Raw genomic sequence first — 22,352 nt, forward strand, 5'->3', positions numbered from 1 at the left:
AAAGGAAAGGGGGGGTGGGGATTAAGGGAGGCCGGTCTCAGCTTCTCTATCTGGTGGGGGAGAAATGGGACTTAAGTTTCAATGTTCTGTGGCTCTAGCAGGAGCAGATATCCACAGTTCCCTCAGCTCACAACTCCAGACACCACTGGACAAAGGACATAAAAGGTCCCCTTTCTGACTGCCTGAGCCTGGGTCTGGTCCTTGGCATCTTCAGTATAAAATTTTTTAAGATACAGGGAGTAGGGGACCTGTTCCTGGAAAGCAGAAAACGTAGGTGCAACTCATCCTCGATGAGTGATACACAGTAACAGCCAAGCAAAGGGTCCTTCCCTGCAATATTTATTAAGGAATATACACATACACAGGAGAAAGGCAACCAGGAATTGTGGTTCCCACAGGTGAAATCTTTTAAGCAAAGTTTTCTTGTTTTAATTTTCAAGTAGGGTGAACAACGAGTGAGAGGAAAGCTATCCAAGCTCTCCACCTCATATACCTGCAGAAGGTGGGGAAACAGCAGCCTGGGATACATAGGCATGAAAGAGTGATTGGCAGACTGGGAGAGGGAGGAGGAGGACGGGAGCTATCCATGAGATTACAGTTTTTTTAAAAACTATAAGAAAAAGTTGTAACAGTTTTAGGCTGTTGATAAATTAACTCCTCTCTGTGTAAACCTAAAACAAAAACAAAAACACCCAAAGCAGATGGGGAAAGAGTGGGAGGTGAAATACACATACACACACGCACACGCGCACAAGCAGTACACACGTTAAGCTCTGCATTCCCACTGGAGGGGCTGGTCCTCCAGCCATAGAGCCAGATTCCACTGCAGGGAGGATGGAGGTGGGGCAGGGTGTGTGTTCTTGTATGGGACCTTCATAAAGTCTTTGGTGCTAATAAAGGCTAACTGAAGCGACAAGTCCTGAAGCCTCAGGTCCAGAAAGCAAGTCAGGGCAAGGAGAATATTTCTGCTCATCCTCACAGGAGAGGGTTTGCCTCGGCCCAGGGCTAGGGCCAACCTGATCTAAAACCCAAGGTATATTTAATATGATTTCAGTACTTTCTTCATTCCCATAATTATGGGAGCATGACGTCTCCCTCTTCAACCAAAAATTTAAACATGTAGAAATAGCTTAGCAACACGTACAGAAGTACCTCTAAAGCTTCCCCACTTTGCCTAAAAGAACCACACCTCCAGACCTTTCTGAGAGTCTGACAGGAGGTTTAACCTAAAGGAAAAGTACTCAAAGGTGTGCACCTTTCTCCCACAGTGTAAGTGCCTTCTGCCAACAATTCCTAAGGTGCTGGTGCCAGGAGAGGACTGGGGTTGAGGCTGCAGAGAGTCGGGATGGCTAGGAGACATGTACAACATAAAGCAACAGAGAGGTCTGCGTGTCCAGGAAGTGGCTGGGCTGGGCAGAATGCCAAACCCCAGGCAACAGATTGAGCAATTTCTAAACCAAACAGAGAGGTAGGAAAGGGAATGGGATGGGGGAGTTGGGGAAGGAGGAAAACTGGGAGAGAGGGGGCTGAGGTGAGTGGGAGCCATACAGGTGTTTTGTTTTTATTTCCACATCTGAGGGCTGAGAGTCTGATTCGCTGCCTGTCCATTTCCGCCGTTCATCGACTGTCCATAGCTCAGCATGCCATGGGCTCCACAGAAGTTCATCCCAGCCATCTGCTGGGTCATCTGAAAGGGAGAGAGGAGACTTTCAGACCAGGCTGTGGGCACGCAGCCAATTACTGCAAAAAAAAGCAGGGTAGGAATCCTCCTGTCTGTGGGGAGGGGGAGAACAACAGGACAAAGGGGAACTGTTATGGCACAGATCTGCCCTGAACCTTAATAATAGATCATTTTGAGGGCTCCAGACCACGTAAATAAATGAAGGACTTCTCAGAAAGGAGATATTGACAGAGACTAATGCTCAGGGAGGGAAAGGAGTCCTGGAGCTAGTCAACATAAAAGCAGCATGAGACGTTATTCTCTTCTTTTCTGGTCTCTCATCCTAAAAAGAAGGGGCCTATTGTTAACTTGCCAGCCCTGAGAGTACACAGATGAGCCCCCATGGCAGCGCTCCTGTCTTATCTCCAGCAGAGTTATTACTGTCAGGGCCAGTGAAAGTGCTCGTGCACGCTCAAGCGGAGAGAAAAGGAAAAAGACACTGGGCTGTTCAGAATGAACAAAGGCAGGCAAAAAAAGAAAAAGAAAAAAAAAAAAAAAAGACCAATGGGTCTTCAGTGTGTGAGAGGGGAAGTTGCTGGGAGAAAAGAATCAGTGGAATAAGGTCTGGGTGGGGTCAGGGCCTCTATGAATGAGACTGAAAGCCTGGCCTCTGGCAGTGAACAAAGGAAACTATTTATCAAGAAAAATGCCTTAAATCTCCCAAGCCCGGTACCTTTCTGTGTAAGTTCTTTTTCTTGAGGAGAAGGTCTATTTTTCAATCCCACCAACTTCTTTAAAGAAAACCTCAAGCTTATAGAAAAGTTGAAAGAACAATAGAATGAAACCCATATATCCTTCTTTAAATTCTCAGTTGTAGAGATTAAAGTATGCAAAATAAAGAAGATACAGTTTTATACAAAAATAAATAAATAAATAAATAAATAAATAAATAAATAAATTCTCAGTTGTTAACACCTTGCCCCATTTTCTCTCTGAGATTTATGTATCTTGTGTGGGATCTTCATACACATGTATGTGTAAATGTTTGGTGAGCATGGAAAACTGCAGGTATCCTGACATTTCACTTCTTAGTAAGGCAGGAGGCATCTCGTAGGAAAGAGTACTTTCCTAAAATCACAATACAAGAAATTTAACATGAATACAATATTCTAATATAGGTTACATTTCATTTTCATATCCCTTTTGTCTCCTAAATTTAATATAGAGCAATTCCCCCACTTTTTCTTTCCTGACATTGTTTTTGGAATCCAGGCCAGTTATTTTGGAGAAAATCTTTCAATTTGGATTTACCTCATATTTTCTCATGATTGGATCCAAGTTAAACATTTTAGGCAGTGATATTGTGTCCTTAGTACAAGATACCAGGAAGCACATGATGTTCATTTGTCCCATTGTTGGTAATCTTATGTTTGAGCACTTGGCTAGGGTAGTATCCACTGTGGGCTTTTTCACTGTAATTAGTAATTAATCTAAAGGGTACTTCTACAAGAATATGTGAATACCCTGTTCTTTCTACAATTACTAGTTGCCATTCTTCTGTAAAGAAGGCTTTCCCTCCCTCTCTCCCACACTCATTTCAAAAAATATATCGCTATGGACTCATGGATTTTTTTTTTCCTTTGGTGTTATAATCCATCAGTGTCATTCCTTTTGATGTTCAAATTGTCCCATATTTGGACAATGGGAGCCTCCAGAAGTTGGCCCATGGGTCATTTTGACATGTTCTCATCAGTTTTATAGCACTTCATTACTTATACATATAAACATGGAGGACTGAAAATAAGTGAATTAAAATCCCAACTATGAAAGCTAGAAAAAGATCAAAGTAAGTCAAAAGGCAGCATACAGAAGGAAATAATAAAGATAAACCAGAAATTGAGGACAAAAACAAACAAAAAATATAGAATAAATAAAACAAAATCCTGTGGTATATATGTATATATATTTTTTGTTTGTTTTAAAAGAATAGACCACTAGTTAACCTAGTTGAAAGAATGGACAAGGAGGGAGGAGAGCACAAACATACAAAATAAGACATGACAAGGGAAAAATAACCACTGAAACAAGAAACTTTAAAAAAAATCATGAGATAGACTGCTTGCTTGGCTTAATCTTTGATAAATGAATCTGAAACCCTAGATGAATTAGCTAATCTACGTAAACAGAGTTTTCCAAAGCTGTCTTTCATAGAAGAGAGAATGCAATCAAAGAATTACTACACAAAAAAAGCACAAGGCTCATACAATTGCACATAAGAATTCCACTCAATCTCCAAAGACCAATACTATATAAATCATTCCAGACTATAGAGAAAGGAAAACATGAAAATAGTTTTCATACAGCAGGTGAACATTGTCACCCAAGCCTGAGAAAGACATGCACACGTGTGGGCACACACATAAGCCATTCCAACAATACCTCTTTGTCCATTTCTTTTTTTTTTTAAAGATTTTATTTATTATTCATAAGAGACACAGAGAAAGAGGCAGAGACACAGGCAGAGGGAGAAGCAGGCTCCATGCAGGGAGCCCAATGTGGGACTGATCCCGAGACCCCAGGATCACGCCCTGAGCCGAAGGCAGACACTTAACCTCTGCGCCACCTAGGCGTCCCTGTTTTCAGACTTTTGAATCACTTTGTTTCAGCTGGCTTTGTTTGTATGTAGTATAAAATTAGGCATTGCTTTGTGAGTCAATTTAAATATCTTTTTCTTTTCATAGGAAAGCTCCTATGACTGCTACCTATGACTGATATGTTTGTTCTTAGTTCTATCACGTTACATTTTTACTGTGTTTACTATATTTGTTATACTTCATAGTCTATGTATTCCATTTTATTGTAAAATATTCCTTAGGTATCTATAAAATTTTGTTTTTTCTTCTAGTGGATACCTTTATACTAATAATTTCTGTCTTTAGTTTCCTTTATCCTGTCCTCAAGCTTCTACCATTTGGTATGTCAGCTTATTACATCATTTAACTTCCACCTATTTCTTGTACAATAATCAATTTATCCTACCTCATCCTTCTTACCTTCTCCCTTTTTTATCTTCTCTTGTTATCATTGTTTGTTTGTTCTAAAAAATATATGCACAACATATATTTTTTCTATCCTTGTTATTACCTTTAGATTCTCATTTAGTCACCATCAGTTCTTTTGCCAAAATGTCCTCAGTCATCTCTTAAATGGATGTAGCTTAAGTTCTGGTACATTCCACAAGAAAGACATAAGTATGATATTCTCTGATTTCTTGCATATTTAATATTTTTTAAAATAGCCTCAATCCTTGAAAGATAGCTTGTCTGGCTATACTTGTCTCACATGTACATGAGTATCTTGAAAATACTACTCCCATTGCTATGTTTTATGTTGCTGTTAAAAGTCCAATGTCCAAAAAAAAAAATAGTCCAATATCAATCTGGGTGTTCTTTTTTCTTTAAAAGTAGCAGGGGGGCTCCTGGGTGGCTCAGTGGTTGAGCCTTTGACTCCGGTCGTGATCCTGGGGTCCTAGGATCAAGTCCTGCATCGGGCTCCCCATAGGGGGCTTGCTTCTCCCTCTGTCTCTGCCTCTCTCTTTCTGTCTTTCATGAATAAACAAAATCTTTAATAAATAATAAATAATAAAAATGGCAGACCTGGGGGTTTGGGAGGTAAGGAGATGGTTAGAGCTCTGAGAATTTTTCTTGTTCCATAAAGTTTAAAAGTTTCCTGGAACGTATGTTAGAATTTACCATTCTGGGTCAACCCTCCATACATACTCAATGGACTCTTTCAATATTATATTCAAGTCTTTTATTTATAGGAAGTTTTCTTGTGTTATAGATTTAAATATATTAATTCTGCTCTACTATTTGGTTTTTCTTGGAGAGTCTCCAAATATATTTATGTTACGCCTTCTTTGCTTAATTTCTGTATTACCTTCACTTGGATTTATTTTCCTGCTTCCTATATTTAGTTTCCATTCTCTGACCTGTATCAAACATTTCTTCAATGCCAAATATATTTTCAGTTGAATCTATTCTCTTCTGGCTAATTTGTAATTCAGACATTTCTAAGACAGTTGTGTCTTTTTTCAATTTCTTTCCTGAATTCAGTAAAGTTTCATTTCATAACTTCCAGTTTTTTGTCCATTTTGGTTCTAAGTTTTTAAATTTCTGATTGAAGCTGTTTTGTCTTCAAGTGTTAAAGGACATTTCGTTCAGGTTGGTGGTTTGTATAACAGTTTTCTTCTGCTCATGGCTGTTTGGGGGGTGGTGAGAATTTTCATTTCTTAATATGGTTTGATTTTTTTTAAGATAGATTTATTTATTTATTTATTTATTTATTTATTTATTTATTTATTTATGATAGACATAGAGGGGGGGCGGGGGCAGAGACACAGTAGGAGGGAGAAGCAGGCTCCATGCCGGGAGCCCGATGTGGGACTCGATCCCAGGACTCCAGGATCGCGCCCTGGGCCAAAGGCAGGTGCTAAACCGCTGAGCCGCCCAGGGATCCCTGGTTTGATTTTCATTTTCTATTTTCTTCTCATAGCAGTTCTATATAAATGTCACCCACCGCTTTCTGTATATTTTGTAGTGCCTTATTTTTCTGAATAAGGAATAATAGAAGGTGTGAGGGTTTGGGGAGGTTTACTAGATTTCTTGGTTCAAGAGCGCCCTCTTCTGTTGGTATAATAATATGATTATATGGAAGGAGGGACGAGGATGGTTTATCTTCTCATTTTGTGATTCCCTTTTCCACTTCTCATTTCTTACTTTCCTTTCATCATCAGGTCCCCCCAGAGCACCTCTTCCTTCTAAGTCATCCCCATAGGACGCTCCTGGGTGGCTCAGTCAGTTAAGCATCCAACTCTGCGTTTTGGCTCAGGTCATGATCTCAGGATCTTGAGATCAAACCCTACATCAGGCTCCATATTGCTGGGTGTGGAGCCTGCTGAAGATCCTAAGTCACTCACATGACCCCAGAAGCAAAGCTTTTTCCAGAGCTATCATCTTTAATCCTACATATTTCAAGCTCCTCATTTTCAATTCTCCACATAACCAGAGTTCTAATTGCCAAGTCTCAGACCTCTTCTCATCATGCTTCTGGTCAAGGTAGGTCTTTCCAGGGGGTGATTTTGTCTACGCTCTGTCACCTTCAGCCCCCTGCTCCCTCTCCTCTTTCTACGTAGTTTCTCTGATGCTGGCTCTGCTGGATTTGGGTGTTTACTGCCATGTAATTTGAAGTTTGCAGTATTATGCCTCCTAGATGTGGCAGTCGTAGTTATGAGGGCCTTTATTTGAATTCCTTATTTACCTATATAAGTTGCTTTTGTTTTTGAGGATTGTGTGAAGAAATTTAGATTGAGGCAATTACCCTCATTCTACATAGTAACCCAGAACTCCTCAGAAAGTTTGACATTAGGTAGATCTTCTACCAAAAAAAAAAAAAAAGAAAAAAGAAAAGATGGGGTGGGGTGGGGTGGGGTAGCAAATCTAAGAATGTCTGCATTATCACATTTACACTGTAAGGGTTCAAAGGATAAGGGAAAGATGAGGTGAGACAGCCCTGAGGAAGGCTCAAAACTCTTGTCCCAAGTAAAATGGGGTAGCTTACCTGAGTAAGGTTCCACTGCAGCTGCTGAGCTGGCTGAACCCCATACATGGTCTGGGGAACAGCTGCCATGCCTGCCATGTAGCCAGTCTGCTGGGTGGTCATCATTCCATTTGGCACACCCATCATTGAAGCCTGCATGCCACCCATATAGCCTGCAGGCATGGCCATGGGGGCAACCATCCCAGAAGCTCCTGGCTGAGCTACCATGCCTACTGGTGGGGGCATCATGCTCCCCATTATGCTGTTAGGAGGTGTGACCCCAGGGAAGCTGGGATAGGCCGTGGGATAGGCCATCTGAGCTGGAGCCATGAACATTGCTGCCAAGAAAACATAAATAGAGAATTATTTAAGAGGAAAGTGTCCGTCTAAACCCTCACTGGCTACTCCTTTCCAGCTAAATTTCTAAGTAGCATTTCTACTCAACCCAGAATGCTCTTCTACACAGCAAAACCGACAGATTCCCTACAAGACTTGCAATGGCTTACCAGTGGGCTACTGACCTAGCCACTTTCCTTTCAGGCTCCAGGTCCAGTTCTTGAGTCAGACTTCACAGAGGTGTGACACCAGACCCCACAAAAGTATGGCTCTGAGTTACATTAGTATCTATCCACTGACACTTTGTAGCTTCACAAGAAATATCACGTTCAGGCCTGTTTGGAGAATAATGTCCTGGCCCCCAAAGCAACTGCCCCCATTACAACAAATAATTCCTGCATGTAAGTCCTCATGTTTCTTTTTTTTTTTTTTTTAGTCCTCATGTTTCTATCTGACACAATGCCACCATCCCCATGAAATCTACCTTGGGCAGGCATCTGAGGTGTCTGGGATCCATACAGTGAAAGGATGGAGTCTTTAGAGAGCTGTTTCTTGCCTGTTTCTTCTGATTTGCTCCCTGGCTCTGGAAACAGGTTCAGGTTTTCAGGAACAGAGCCGGCACTCCCTGCAGTTGGCATGGAACCTACAACCTGAGGGCAAAGAGGGCAGGAAGAGAGAGTAGAATTGGAATGGTCCTCACAGAGGTCTCGGTAAGGACCACCCCCTTTCTCTGCTGCTTCTAACATCTCCAATAAGAATTCATGGGCAAGTTAATAGCTTCCTGTTATTTCTACCACACAAATATCTGAAAATACTAGACAGTTAAGCTCTGGTACAATTCTTTGTTCTACAAACAATGTGATTTAGTGAAAAACAAACAAAAACAACCTACAAATGATGCACCCACAGAGAACTGAGTTTAGATCCCCATGCAGCCATTTACTAGTTGCATAACAAGAGGCTAGTCATATAATTTTTCTGAATTAATGTTTCCTCATCTATAAAACACCCATTTTTCAGGGCTGTGGTAAATATTTTAAGTTATAAAAGAAATATGCAAACTGATATGCAAAATCACCTAGTGCTGTGCCTGTTCATAAGCAGGTATTCCACGAATGGTAGCCATTAACAGTTTCAGGTCTTTCACATCTACAAATTCTCTGGCAGTAACCCTCATGCTGAGGAGCTAACCTAAAATATCAGCCTTTACAATGGGACACATCTTCAACAAAAGCCCAGTCAAATGATCCACTTTTTTTGGGTGGGAGACAAAATGGAATGAATAGCAATCCTAGGTTGTAACAGAGATGATGCAGGGTGAAGGGAAGAATTAAGAAAACCAAAGTCCAATTCCACCAAGGAAGTATGACTTGCTTCCATACTATCAAAATTATCCTTTTTAGAATGCTCTTTAATTCTAAGGAGCCCACATGACTCACCTTTCTGGAAACTGAAGAGGGGGATGGAACAGAAGCCAAAAGATCTAAATCCTTCTCTAGGGTATTGCTGGTCTTACTATTTGCAATGGAGCAGGACACAGGAGCATCTGGAGAGAGAGAACAAAGCTCAACTGTAGCACTGCTCATTAAGCCTATGCCTTCCACCTATTCTAGACACAAAGAAGAAAAAGCCTCTATGTTCCATCAGGGACTTGGAAATCTAGGCTTCTGTAACCATTTAGCTTGGATGGGGCATCTCACCTTCCCAGGAGCATGCTGGAGAAGTATGGTGGCCAGCTATCAGGGACAGGGCAGCAGAAACCAGGCCTGGAAGCTGTATTAGCCCCATACCAAAGGGGCTGGCTGGCTATTTGAGGGGTACAGCTGTGTAGCTTTTATCTCTTTTTCAGAGATAAACGAAAGGTATGGAAATCATAAGTCTAAATAGCTAGTAACCTAAATCAGCAGAAATGCACTGAACCTAAAGTACAGCCATGAGATCTGTGAAAGGTAAAGAAAAGGTTCTATTTCTGACAAGGGCAGAACCACTAGTTCAGGGTTTCAAAAGTTGAAGAAAAATAACCACAATGTAATAGGTCATCTCAGAGACAGGCTGCACCTGAAAAAATGAGAGGGATGGGGGCATGGCTCATGGCTGCTGGTTTAGTGAAACTTGCTAACATTTACTGAATGCTTAGTTCGTGCCAGGCAAGGGGCTAAGAGCTTGAGAGGAACTATCTCATTTAATCCTCCCCAAAACATTTTTGAAGTAGAGATGCTTATCATCCTTACTACACAGATTAGGAAAGCAATGTTCAGAGGTTGAGTTAACTACCCAGGGTCACACAGACACTAAGTGGCAGAGATGGCACAGATGGCACTCTAACTCCAAAGGCATGCTCTTAACCACTACACTATTGCTCTGAAAAGTGTAAACACTTCTTAGACTAACTGCTCAGATGTAAAACAACAGGAAAAACGTAAGAGAACAATCTTAACGATGAAGAAACAAACTAAAGAATCCCAACAGTACCTATCTTCCCAGGGTGACAGGGAATTCATCATAATTTGTAAGATTATTGGAGTGGAAACATCTAACTCTTACCAAGGCCCAACAAATCCATGACAGGTGCTGAGGATTTCGGGGAGCTTTTCCGAGGTAGCTGTGGATCTTCTTTTTTCTGTGGCTAAGGTGAAAATATGTTAAAGAAAGAAATAAGCAGGTGTTTTTGAACATTTTTTTCCTTTGTCACTGTAAGGACACAGGTGTTCTTGTGGTCTGGCCACTATTATTCAAGGAGTTACTACCAAAGAAAGAAAATTCAGGAAGTGTCATGTAAAAGAATCAAGTCAGGAAACAAAAGTGCATAAACCAAACCTAAAGTGAAAAAGAAATCATCTGTGCTTGTTTGGCTTTCTGAAACCAAGGCAACCACAGATCAAAAGATCCAACAAAAATAGCAGGTTTTGGTCCCAGGAAAAGCCAAGAATAAAGGTAAGTGTCTGATGGTACAAGAGCCAAGAGCCAAAAAATCTCCCAGTGATTAGAAAGCCTTTAATACCAAAAGGGAGATCGATTTAAAGATTACCTAATTCATTCTGCCAGTATCATTAATTACTGTGTTCTGCAGACAGTGTGATTCAGAATAATAAAAGACTCTTCCTTAAGCAAATAGTAAAAAGTCCTCTCTCCCAAGATTGCAAGCTCTTAAGAGTATCTACTACTACAGTCACAATGTCCTGTGAAAAAAGAAAGGTGTCTACTTCAATATGACATAGTAAGAATACAAGAAGGATTAAAATGGGTTAGTATGGCCAGGCTTCTGGACTGTTCTTAACTGTAACAGGAAAATGAGGTAAAGAGGGCCTAACGAGAGAACGATGCAGGTAACATCTGCTCAGGAGGTATCACACAGTCACCACATTATGGCATGGAATGTGCCTCTTGCTCAGACAGGACAAATACAGTTCCCAAACTCCCAACTGGTCCCAAAGAGAAGTGTCACAGAGCAGACTGGGCAACAACAAGGTAATGGGAAAGCATGAGAAATGGCAGCAGTGGAACCCTTTGGCCCCAGGTAAAATGGTGCAATAGGCTATCGACCCCACCCCACCCAACCAGGAGGCCTGCTACCCCATCCTTCCACATATAAACACACCTGAGGCCATCCACCCAGTGCAAGGACTTTCCCACTTACCATTTTAACTTTCTCAAAAACAACAGGTTCCATTTTTTTCTCTGGAGCTGGTTCACTTCCTCTTTTCCACTTGTCATCTTTTTCTTTCTATAATGATTCAACAAAATAAGACAAAGAACACACAGGCCCCATGGTAACAAATTATAATTCCAAATGTGCAAAAAGGACACAAAAAATTATTTTTGAATCTTATTAAGGAGTCTGACAAACTCGGGGGTGTCTTTGTATGGGGCATCAGAACTACCTCTTCCACATTAGCCTCAATGCTTTAAGAGGCATCTTTCACATATCATTTAGTATCTCCTCGTTCTGTCTGACTTACCTATGACTCCTGAAATGTGAGCCCAGGCTACCTACAGAAGTTAAAAATGTTTCACCAGTTTGCTGCCCCTATGTGACCCTAAGTTAAACTTGCTCATGCTTTGAGGGGTCCTCCCTCATCTTGGTACACCAGTAAATAAATTCATGTTCATCTTACTTGACATACATCCTTTGTGATTTTAAATTCAATCATAAATTCTCTCAATCTTCATCGCCTTTTTTTAATATCAGAAACTATAATTTCAAGCTTAAAGATCAGGAAAACAAAAATTAAGGAAATAAGCCCCCCCCCCAAAAAAAGAGTAAAAGGATTAAAGTATCCCTTCTAGAGTGTCCTAAATGAGTTGTCTGAATAAAATTTTTTTAAAAAGCACATCAAAAATAAAAGATGAGAAAGTCTCTCTCAGTTTTTGTTACTTCCAGAGGCAGTTTCATAATACTGTCACAGACTATAATGCTACTGGTCTCGTTTTTAACATCAAATAAACATCTAAATGCAAAACAGAAACACTGAGTAAACTTAAAAACACAGGCATATAAAACGAAGTGCATTCAAAAAGATGTTCAGTCTTGCCAATGATGAAAAAGTGAAACCTAAAATACTTTTTTGAGGAAAGAAAAATCTCAATAATACCTAATGTTGATCGGGATGGAGTAAAACTAGCACTCTTATATAATGCTGAGAAGACAGTATAAACAGTACAACCTCCAGAAAGTATACTGGCAAAAATAGGAAGAGACAAATAATGAAGCCCTTTGACCTAGATAATACTATAACTTGTAATGAATCTTTAAAAAATAATCCAAAATGTGGAAATATAACCTATGCACCAAGAAGTTCATCCCAGAATTATTTATGCTGAAGAAAAATTTAAACAACCTTTCTTGTCTTCTATACTGTCTCCTCCACAGAAGGAGAATGGTAAAATATATTGTGATCTAGTTACTCACTGGAGGATGCAACAATTCAAAGTTATAATGAAGGGCAGCCTGGGTGGCTCAGCGGTTCAGCACCTGCCTTCAGCCCAGGGCCTGATCCTGGAGACCCAGGATCAAGTCCCACATCAGGCTCCCTGCATGGAGCCTGCTTCTCCCTCTGCCTCTGCCTCTGCCTCTGTCTCTCTCTCTCATGAATAAATAAAAAAATAAAAAATTAAAGTTATGAATGCTACATAAGTAACATAAAAATACAGGATATGCTAAATTGAATGAAAATAATAGTTATAACTATATAATTATGCCTCCTAAAAGTAACTACAAAAAAGAGGGAATACACCAAAGTGATAATCACTGGTAAAGATTATAAAGGTAGGCATGGATTTTCCACTTTAATTTTCATGTTATCTGGGGATCCTTGGGTGGCTCAGCGGTTTGGCGCCTGCCTTTGGCCCAGGGTGCGATCCTGGAGTCCCAGGATCGAGTCCCACATCAGGCTCCTGGCATGGAGCCTGCTTCTCCCTCCTCCTGTGTCTCTGCCTCTTTCTCTCTGTGTCTATCATAAATAAAAATAAATAAATAAATCTTTAAAAAAAAATTTTTTTTCATGTTATCTGTAATATAATATTATAATCACAAAGAACACATGTGGCTATGTCTTTTTCATACATGATGTAATGCTTTAATACAGAACACTTTATTTCTTGAAGTTAAAAACGCTTTACTGTCCATTTAAAAATAATACTCTAATTAACAGAGCCACTTTTTTCAATTTGATATTAACTGTCTTCACTTAGCAAATATTAATTCTTGGCATATAAATCTTCACAAGAATATTTTTAGAAACTAAGTACACCAAATAAAAAATTCTTGGAAAAGCTTTTTGGTAAACAGGAGCTATTTCTTTCCTAAGTGAAAATATGCAGTGAGTAGAACAGGCTGTTTACATGGGTACAGTACACCTGCAACATAATTATGAATGTACACTATCTTCATTTGGCAACTCCTTCCTCCTCCATCATCTTTTGGATTATCTCAGATACTCTTTTCTGACCTCGTTGTGATTTCATATCTTTTGGTACAATGAACAAAAGCTAAGCAAACAGATCACAGTTTTCTACAAATCAAAGGAAATGTGTGTGCTTTGGTTCCAAACTTTTCTGATGATGCCATCCAAGCTGTGGCTGTACACTGGGTTGATTATTTCACAGAACAGTTATGACAAATTCCACGTCCCTTTTCTGGATGACTATGAAGTAAGAGTCCTTCACACTAAGTTGAGAAGGAATTATCTTTACCTAACTAAATGTACTACCTTGCACTTACTTGCCTACATTGAAACTCACCTACCAGTTGATGCCCCTTTTCACAGCCTAAAGATCAATCTGGAGCAGATTCCAATTAGTTTGACTTTAAGTTACCTGGAAGGACTTAGAGGCCTGTATATCCTCTGTTAAAATACAAAACAAGATAATGATTGATAGATAAATAGGTAGTAGGTAGGTAGGTAGGTAGATAAGACTTGCTAGAACTGGAGAATCCTATACTCTCTGTACTTTTGTAGCTAAAGAAATAGTCAATTATTCCTAAGCAAATTTACTGTAGAATCTTATTAAAGATTCTCAGCATTATTTTATTTAGGTCGTTATATTGACGACTCTTTAGTTGTCATTAGCCAGGCACCTTTTCTTCTTCCAGGAATAATTTGTATTTCCTCCTGTATATTATACTTGTCCTAGTTACCAGACTCTGTATTTCAGATTCTAACCACATGCCTAGGATGGAAAGTGGTAGTCCCCTTTTAAAACCCTTCTCAGGAATAGGGTCCCATTGGCAATTAGTCCATCAACACACTGGAAATATATGCTGGTCAAACTGAAGAAAACTCTGATGATTTAGTTAATTTTGTAGACTTCATTTACAGATAAAAATACATATATACACACACATTTATACACATACATACACACATATTACTGTTTGATCTAGTATGGCCAATGTGTCCATTTGAAGAAATAATTTAGAACTGGGAATCACTAAACCTAAATACAGACCAAGGCAAAGAACTCACTGATGGTTTGCCCTCTCCATCCCTGACATGAAAGTCTGTTCCATGATATCTTGTAGTCTTGATAACTGGCTTTCTTTCTACTTTTTTTTTTTTTTAATGTTTTTGGAGTATTTTGGTAGCACTTCTCAAATTCTTCCCTGGCTTGATGTAAAGCAAATTTTGAGCAAAGCTTGAAAGATTTATAACCAACCCTAAAGGCATTGATGTCCAAACTTCGGTCCATGTATTTCTTCTTCTCATATTTATCCCGAATAAATCCCTCGACAGCTCTGGAAAAAGCTTATTAAGGATAAATCAAATAAATCTTTCCCACAGTATGACTATCACAGGTCGATCTGTATTCAATGGAATGTTGTTCTCTCTCTCCCTCCTGGCTGGTTTCTCCATATGGCTCCTGTGTTTCTTCACATGCAGTTCCCTGACCAAAACCTAAAAATGCCTCCTTCATGGTTACTGCGGGGAATCACCACTTCCTATGAGTTTCCTTCAGGATAATCACAGCAGCAAATGGGATTAGTCTTCATAATGACATAAGAGGAACCTGTGGCTCTTCTAGAATACAGGTAAAGCAGGAAATTATCTATTTTAAAGTCTTTAGGTTAACAGGCCTTAAATAAATGCTCTCGAGTACCCCTTAAAACTATAAACCCTTGTGCCCCACTACCAGATTCTGATTGGTGTGTCTTCTGCAGGGTCCCAAATCTGCATTTTAACAGGTTCCACCTGCACCCAACAAAAAGCAAACTCTAACAAGACAGTCTATAAACCACATTTAGAGAAGCACTGCCTTTAGGAGGTTTGGTTTTGTGAGTAGGGCGCTATCCCCTGTTGAAAGGATGAGGGAAGAAAGTTACTAACTGGTCAATAATAGTTCATTCTTTCACACAGGACATAGAAAAGGCATTAAAAAGTGAATGGTAGTTTTGCTGATTCAATACAGCACAGTAATCTATTCTTTTTAACACACAATAATTTCAAAGATCCAAAAACTATCAGAGATGTCACTTTATGGGAGAATTCACAGTGAACCACTGCAGTCTTAATTCCTGAATGAGTCTTCCCCGTGTGACAGCACCATTCCGACATTAGAAAGTATACTTTTTGTACGTGTTGGTGGCAGGAAAGGGAAAAGCAAGACTTTGACTAAACCACATAGAGAGGGCCCAGTCAGATCAAGGGGCTTGAGTCTTGTGTAACTCTCCCAAAACACCAAAATACCACTCAGCCTTCTAACTTGCTCCAAAAAAGATACGGGTCTATTTGAGGTCGGCGAAAAGTCTCAGGAAGGTAGGCTTCATAAAGTCGGTTTGCCTTTCCATTCCCCATCTCTTGCATGCACTGCAATCAGAGAGATGTGGAAACACGGAACGTCAGATGAGGAAAGACTTGAAAAGTTTCTCACCCAACTGCAGCATTTTACAACTGAAGAACCAACCTGATAGTGGCAGAACCAAGAGCTATGTGCATACTCTGATTTCTAGACCACGATGGTCTCTATTACCAATCATTTGCCCTCATGGTTGTCCTTCCTGCCCCCTCCACCTTAGTTCTTTTTATTGAAAAATTTGTCTGACAGGATACATTTAATTCAGTAATAATTCAAGACCCCATTTGAAACCCCAAGACACATAACTACCAATTAAAATGTCTACTTGATAGGCAATAATCAGTACCTAATCAGGCAGGCAATAATTGAGCAATAACTACAATTTTGAGTTTATACTATTAATTAAACTATTCAGCTTTATTACCAATAAATGTGTTTCCCATTTGGCCTTTGAAATAGACTCCTTAACACTTGTGAGGGGCAAATCCCAAGGTTTTTTAAATTTTCAAATTCCCAAATACCTCCATGGCATGTAAATTCCTTCATAAGATAAAGTATAACTGAAAAATATAACTAATCTTTTAGACTTTTAGTGAATCTATAAAAGCAGCCTAATGTAATTTCTAAAGCCATTTTCTGGCTAAGAATAACCTCTTATTTCTATCACCAACTTTAGCAACTGTTTTCTTTAGACCCTTTCTCCCATCCCCACTCCTCAAAAAAGAAAAAAAAAAAAGTTTTAATTACTTCTAAAAGTTTCTATGCAGGAAGAGAATAGAGAAAAATGAAGCCATGTAGAGGTGCAGATCTTAAGTCTGCTAGACTAACTTACGTGTCTTACTCCCAGCCCACCAACCTAACAGCATGCAAGATTCACATACACGTTTTAGCAACAAAATATTATGTCTATAAGTTGGAGGATTTGTGTGTGACTATCTAAAACTACAAATGTTAGATCTGCAAATGCCAGGAGCCTTAGAAAATAATCCAAAGATCCCCCTTTAGACATTGGGGGTATATTCACGGAGTCCTAGACCACAGACTTTGTGTTCTGAAGAAGGTAAAATATGGGTAGAATAAACTCATATCTTAAATAGAAAAAGGAAAAAATTTCTCTATTAAGGTACAAAAAAGTGTTTCACAACTAAATTTTTCCTTTATCTTCATCTTTGTGCCCAATTTGACTGAAAATTCATATGGAACTACTCTTACATGGAAATAGAAGCAGCTGACTCACTGCTGGGCTATGTAAGTACCTGAATTTGTTCTTGAGTCCACTGGTCAAGGTTAACTGATTTTACCCTGGAAATGTGCACCCCCAGATTCCTGTGGATTCCAGCACATCGAATGCAGATGAACACACCAATGTTCCAGGAGGCCCATCGTGGCCCTGTGAAGGTCAGGAACAGGGCAATAAAATACAAATTAAAACAACATTCAAGACCCAAGCTGGAATATTTAGATTATCAGGCAGTCATTCTGCTAGAACATAAATGAGAGAACGGTTACCACATTCACCTTTTTTATTGGATTTGTTCACTCCTCCATGGATCAGCACTTTTTTTTTTTTAAGGTTTAGTTTAAATTTAAGGGAATAGACCGTACAGTGGCTTTTCAGTATATTCACAGATTTGTGCAACCATTATCACTATTTAATTCCAAAACATTTTTATCACTCCAAAAAGAAATTGCAAACCTAATACAAGGCACTCCCCATTTCCTTTCAACTCCTCCTCACCAGGCCCCTGACAAACACATGTCTCTGTCTCTATAGATTTGACAATCTGGGATATTTCATGCAAATGGAATTATACAATATGTGGGCATATGTGTATGGAGCAGCTTTTTACAGTGTCTGATAATATGACTGCTAAAAGGCAGATGTTATAATACTGTTATTTATATTTTTAAAAATCCCAGGAGAACAGTGCAAAGTCATGTCACATTCTATTTAGTATCTTGCACGAATAGCCTTCTCTCAGGAAACTTTTCAGTGGTGCTGGGGCCTGGATTCAGTTTTCCTACCAGGAAAAAAGATACATGGCTTTGCCATGCCAGCCCAAGTCTCAGCCTGAAATTTAAAACTTTGTTTATCTTCCCCTCCCCACCTGGCCTATAAAATATGCATCCTGATTAACTTAATAGGATCCTCTCCCCTTGAGCTGGTGTCCCTACTTTACCCAACTACAGAATTATCTCAATTCAAGATTGTCAAATAACAAAGATGCCTATTGCAAATAAAAAAGAAATCTCAAATATATATTTTAATAAAAAACTGTTATGTAATCTCCCATCCCTTGACAACTTTGCTCATTCTAATAGTCACTCCGGAAAATTATCAAACTCCTCTTCATAATTTTTATACAGGAAAAAACAACTTGCTTTTATATGATACCTGCCAAAAAATACTGAAAAATCACTAATATCTCTTTCTCTATCATTCCACTAGGCAGAAATTTACCACATAAAATAAGCATGGTATCAAAATTAGAGGTTGTAATAAAGAGTGAAAAGACACCAACTGATTTTTTACAGAGATAAACAGGACCTGTTGCAGGAGCCAAGGGCACTAGACTTCAGTTCTGCCAGACACAATCACTTAGTTGGTCTGCAGGTTTTGACAACCATTTTAATGAAGCAATGCTAGAATTGTATGGCATAAAATAATTCTTAGAAATATGAATTCATGATTATTATAAATAAGAATGTAATTTTTTATATCATTCTGGTATTATGCAAATACAATGAATACAGAAAGCTCCAATTCTCCCTATAACCACCAGGTGGTGATCTCTGCCTGAAATTTTATCCAAATACCTTCTTATTGCTACTATCTTGATAGGCTCAGATTTATCTTCTAAAAAGACTTTCAGTCCCTTGAAATCCCTATATAGACTGGCATAGGTCTGCCATATAGTTAATACACACAAATGATTAACACACATCTTTCAGTGGTAGGGGGCTATATAGAAACAAAATGAAAAGCCTAAACGGATATGAATGAGGTTTCTTATGGTGTTGTGTGTCTACTTTGTGCTACAGTTTTCATAAAGGGATACGCAGAAGATTTACGTTATATAGAATTAAAAATGCACCAAAAGTTAGTATTTCATGTTTCTTTACCATTTTCTCTTTGTCTAGATTCTAGAACTCATGACGAGATAGTTAAAATATATTTATTTGCTAATACAATCAGAAGGCACGCTAACTAAAAGTTGGCTGTAGAATGTTACGCTGTTTGCTTCCAGGCCCTAAGTCCAGAGAAGGTGATTTCCAATCATCTAAGTCACTGTCACAGCTGTGGAATTTCTCCAGCTCCCATTACAGAGTATGTAAAGTCCCTTTGCCCTCTGAGGAATACAAAACCAAGAACTGATACTCTGGAGCCACAAACAAGGCCTCAGTACAGAAATGCAGGCAATAGGAATGCCTGGGTTGATCAGTGGTTGAGCATCTGCCTTCGGCTCAGGTCGTGATCCCTGAATCCTGGGATCCAGTCCCGCATCACGCTCCCCACAGGGAGCCTATTTCTCCCTCTACCTATGTCTCTGCCTCTCTCGTGCACACAAGTCTCAAATAAATAAATAAATAAATAAATAAATAAAATATTTTTTAAAAAAGAAATGCAGGGGGATCCCTGGGTGGCGCAGCGGTTTGGCGCCTGCCTTTGGCCCGGGGCGCGATCCTGGAGACCCGGGATCGAATCCCACGTCGGGCTCCCGGTGCATGGAGCCTGCTTCTCCCTCTGCCTGTGTCTCTGCCTCTCTCTCTCTCTCTCTCTCTGACTATCATAAATAAATATTAAAAAAAAAAAATTAAAAAAAAAAAAAAGAAAAAAAAAGAAATGCAGGCAATAATAGTTTCATTATTACGAAACTCCTCTGCTCCCCTCCCACATCCATCTGTCCACATCTTCCCAGTGAAATAGTGACAGTTCTAGATCAGACACTCAGCCTCCTCTAGTTTTAAGCTACTAGATTGATTAGTCAGTAACTGCACGCTCCATAAAAGAGTATGAAATTGGAGAAGAGGAAAACACAAAAGATAAAAATTACTTTATATAGCTGAAAGTGTGGGAAAACAGTGTCATTATTAAAAGTACAATTTTTGCAGCCAGAAAAAGCTTAGGTTTGAATGTCAGTTCCATCAATAATTAGCTGTGTGACCTTCAGAGAGCTACTAAAACTTTTTTAAGTGTTAGTTTCCTCATCTATAAAATGTGTCTGATTAACTTAATAGGATCCTCTCCCCTTGAGCTGGTGTCCCTAATTTACCCAACTACAGAATTATCTCAATTCAAGATTGTCAAATAACAAAGATGCCTATTGCAAATAAAAAAGAAATCTCAAATATATATTTTAATAAAAAACTGTTATAGAGGGACAATACAGAGGGATGATAATATAAGAGAGCTACATGTAATGGTATGCTGTAGAATGAGATATCCAGAACCCGTTTCCCATTCATCATCTTCCCTGTAAAGGCTAGTTAGCTCATTAATATGCATATGCCAACAGTCTATGCAACACCACAGAATACTTCTTTTTAGACAGGAATATGAATTCCAGTTCTAAAATGTCTGAACCAAAATTGACTGACTGAATATCTATCTGAAAGAAAAAATTTACCCTGGATCCAATGTCAAATCTTCTAAAAACCATTAAATTTTACAAGCAGATTCCTTTATTTGCCTGAGAATATTCCTTGAAAATATACTACCTAAAGCCCCACCCATTCCCCTTCTCTGCTGTCCTCCCCCACCCTCCCTTTGTGCCCACACAGGTATTCACAGAACCTACAAAGGCCCCAAACTGTCAACCTGACATACTTGAATTCCACAGTACCTGGGATTGCTGCAACAAGGCCAGCCTACTTAAATCTGGTAAGTTTGCCAAGATAAAACAATTGTTCAATACACATAGGTCATGGCAACGGAGGAGGAAATACAGAAGATACCCCTTCGAAGCTGAAAATGTAAAGAGACTCTGGGAGGCAATATTCTGAACTATTTTGAAAGCAAACAAGCTAGAGAAATGATATAAACTGGTAGCAATTAGCACAAGAACAAGGTCATAGTTAAGTGAACATATTCCACAGGCGCCTAAGAGCAGGCTCCAGAAGCATTAAGTAATGTTAAAACTAACATATAATCACTCTGCAATAAGCAAACTGAAAAAATTTTAAGTATATGGATTTGGCTGATCTGTCAAGAATCTTGCTGTAGTAAGTACCAGCCCAGGATCAGGGAAATCTGGGCTTACACTGACTAGTTGCATGTGTTCTGACAAGTCTCTCTAGGGCTTATGTTCCCATTTGTAAAATGTAAAGCATGTAAATAAATCCTATTTACATTCAACTACTGGACAACTTCTACATACCAACTACTGCTGCCCTGCTGTAAATTTCCTTTGCTGCTACAACTTCCCCCACTACCAGAGCTGTTAGCTTTAAAGGGTTCTAGGCTTGAGAGGTCAACAGAGAAGAAAACTAGAGTAACAGATAGCTTGAAACTACTATTATAATAATTACAGCTTGCTGATCTCTAACCTATAGAGTTCTAAACAAATAAATATTGAGCAAAGGAAAGACACACTGATAAATCAAAGGCTACATTTACTGAGACTTGCCAGAAACACACACACACACACCTTACATCCAAGCCCTGTTGAAACTCCCCAAATCTATCAATCTCTACTTAAATCTATCTCATCTGTAAGTACTCATTCCTTGAACATTATTTACTGAGTACCTACTATGTGCCAAACACTTTGCCCTGCGTAGGTCCTAGGGATACAAAGGCAGGGACAGTAGAGATGAGATCCCCTGATTCAAACAGCTCACGGACTAACTGGTCTCCAGCCTCCTACCAGAATAATCTTTCTAAAACTCAAATCTATACAGATTGGAAGCCCAAATATAAACCTTACACAGGACTCATATAGAGATATAAAAATGAAGACTGGTGGGAATTTTCTGAATGGCATATTCCAAACTGAGCTCTCAATCTCTTGCCACAAAACTTGCTCTTCTTCCATCCTCAGGATCTTAGTCAATTACACCTTCACCCATTTAACTGTATCAGTCAGAAATGTATAGCTTTCTCTTTCAGCCCCCATATCTACATCATCACCAAGACTGAAATAGTTCAGTATCCCTCCTCTCCATCAGCAACCCTATTTCTCTAATATGAAGTCTCCAGATCTAGACTAGTGCAATAACCTCCTGATGTCTCTCCACTTTCACTTTTATGTTCTCTGTCCCTCTAGCCCTAAACCAAAACCATTCTCCACAAAACAGCCAGCTTGAACTCTTAGGGAGGCACAAGCAATCTTGTCATTCGGCTGCCCAAACCTTTCTGTGAAAGGCTTCTTCCTATCATGTTGGGTTAAAGAATAAAATCCTTAACACAGTCTCCAAAATCTAAGTGATCTGGCCCATGCCCACTTCCCCAGCCTCTCTGACACCA

General features: G+C 39.3%; 1 protein-coding gene across 1 annotated transcript in view; it reads right to left on the minus strand.

Moving 5' to 3' along the window:
* Window positions 1–323: 323 nt before the first annotated feature.
* Window positions 324–22,352, minus strand: part of SMAP2 (small ArfGAP2) — a 47,376-nt gene continuing 25,347 nt past the window's right edge. The window contains exons 2-10 of the mRNA XM_025983656.2: window positions 17,143–17,276; window positions 15,812–15,897; window positions 14,750–14,828; window positions 11,232–11,318; window positions 10,139–10,220; window positions 9,034–9,140; window positions 8,079–8,244; window positions 7,280–7,596; window positions 324–1,687 (exon numbers count right to left, since the gene is read on the minus strand). Coding sequence (XP_025839441.1) covers window positions 1,562–1,687; window positions 7,280–7,596; window positions 8,079–8,244; window positions 9,034–9,140; window positions 10,139–10,220; window positions 11,232–11,318; window positions 14,750–14,828; window positions 15,812–15,897; window positions 17,143–17,276 — 1,184 coding nt within the window. The 3' untranslated portion in view covers window positions 324–1,561. The remainder of the gene's footprint in view (window positions 1,688–7,279; window positions 7,597–8,078; window positions 8,245–9,033; window positions 9,141–10,138; window positions 10,221–11,231; window positions 11,319–14,749; window positions 14,829–15,811; window positions 15,898–17,142; window positions 17,277–22,352) is intronic.

Source organism: Vulpes vulpes, chromosome 10 (genome assembly GCF_048418805.1).
Source record: "Vulpes vulpes isolate BD-2025 chromosome 10, VulVul3, whole genome shotgun sequence".
In the NCBI taxonomy this organism is placed as follows: Eukaryota; Metazoa; Chordata; class Mammalia; order Carnivora; family Canidae; genus Vulpes; species Vulpes vulpes.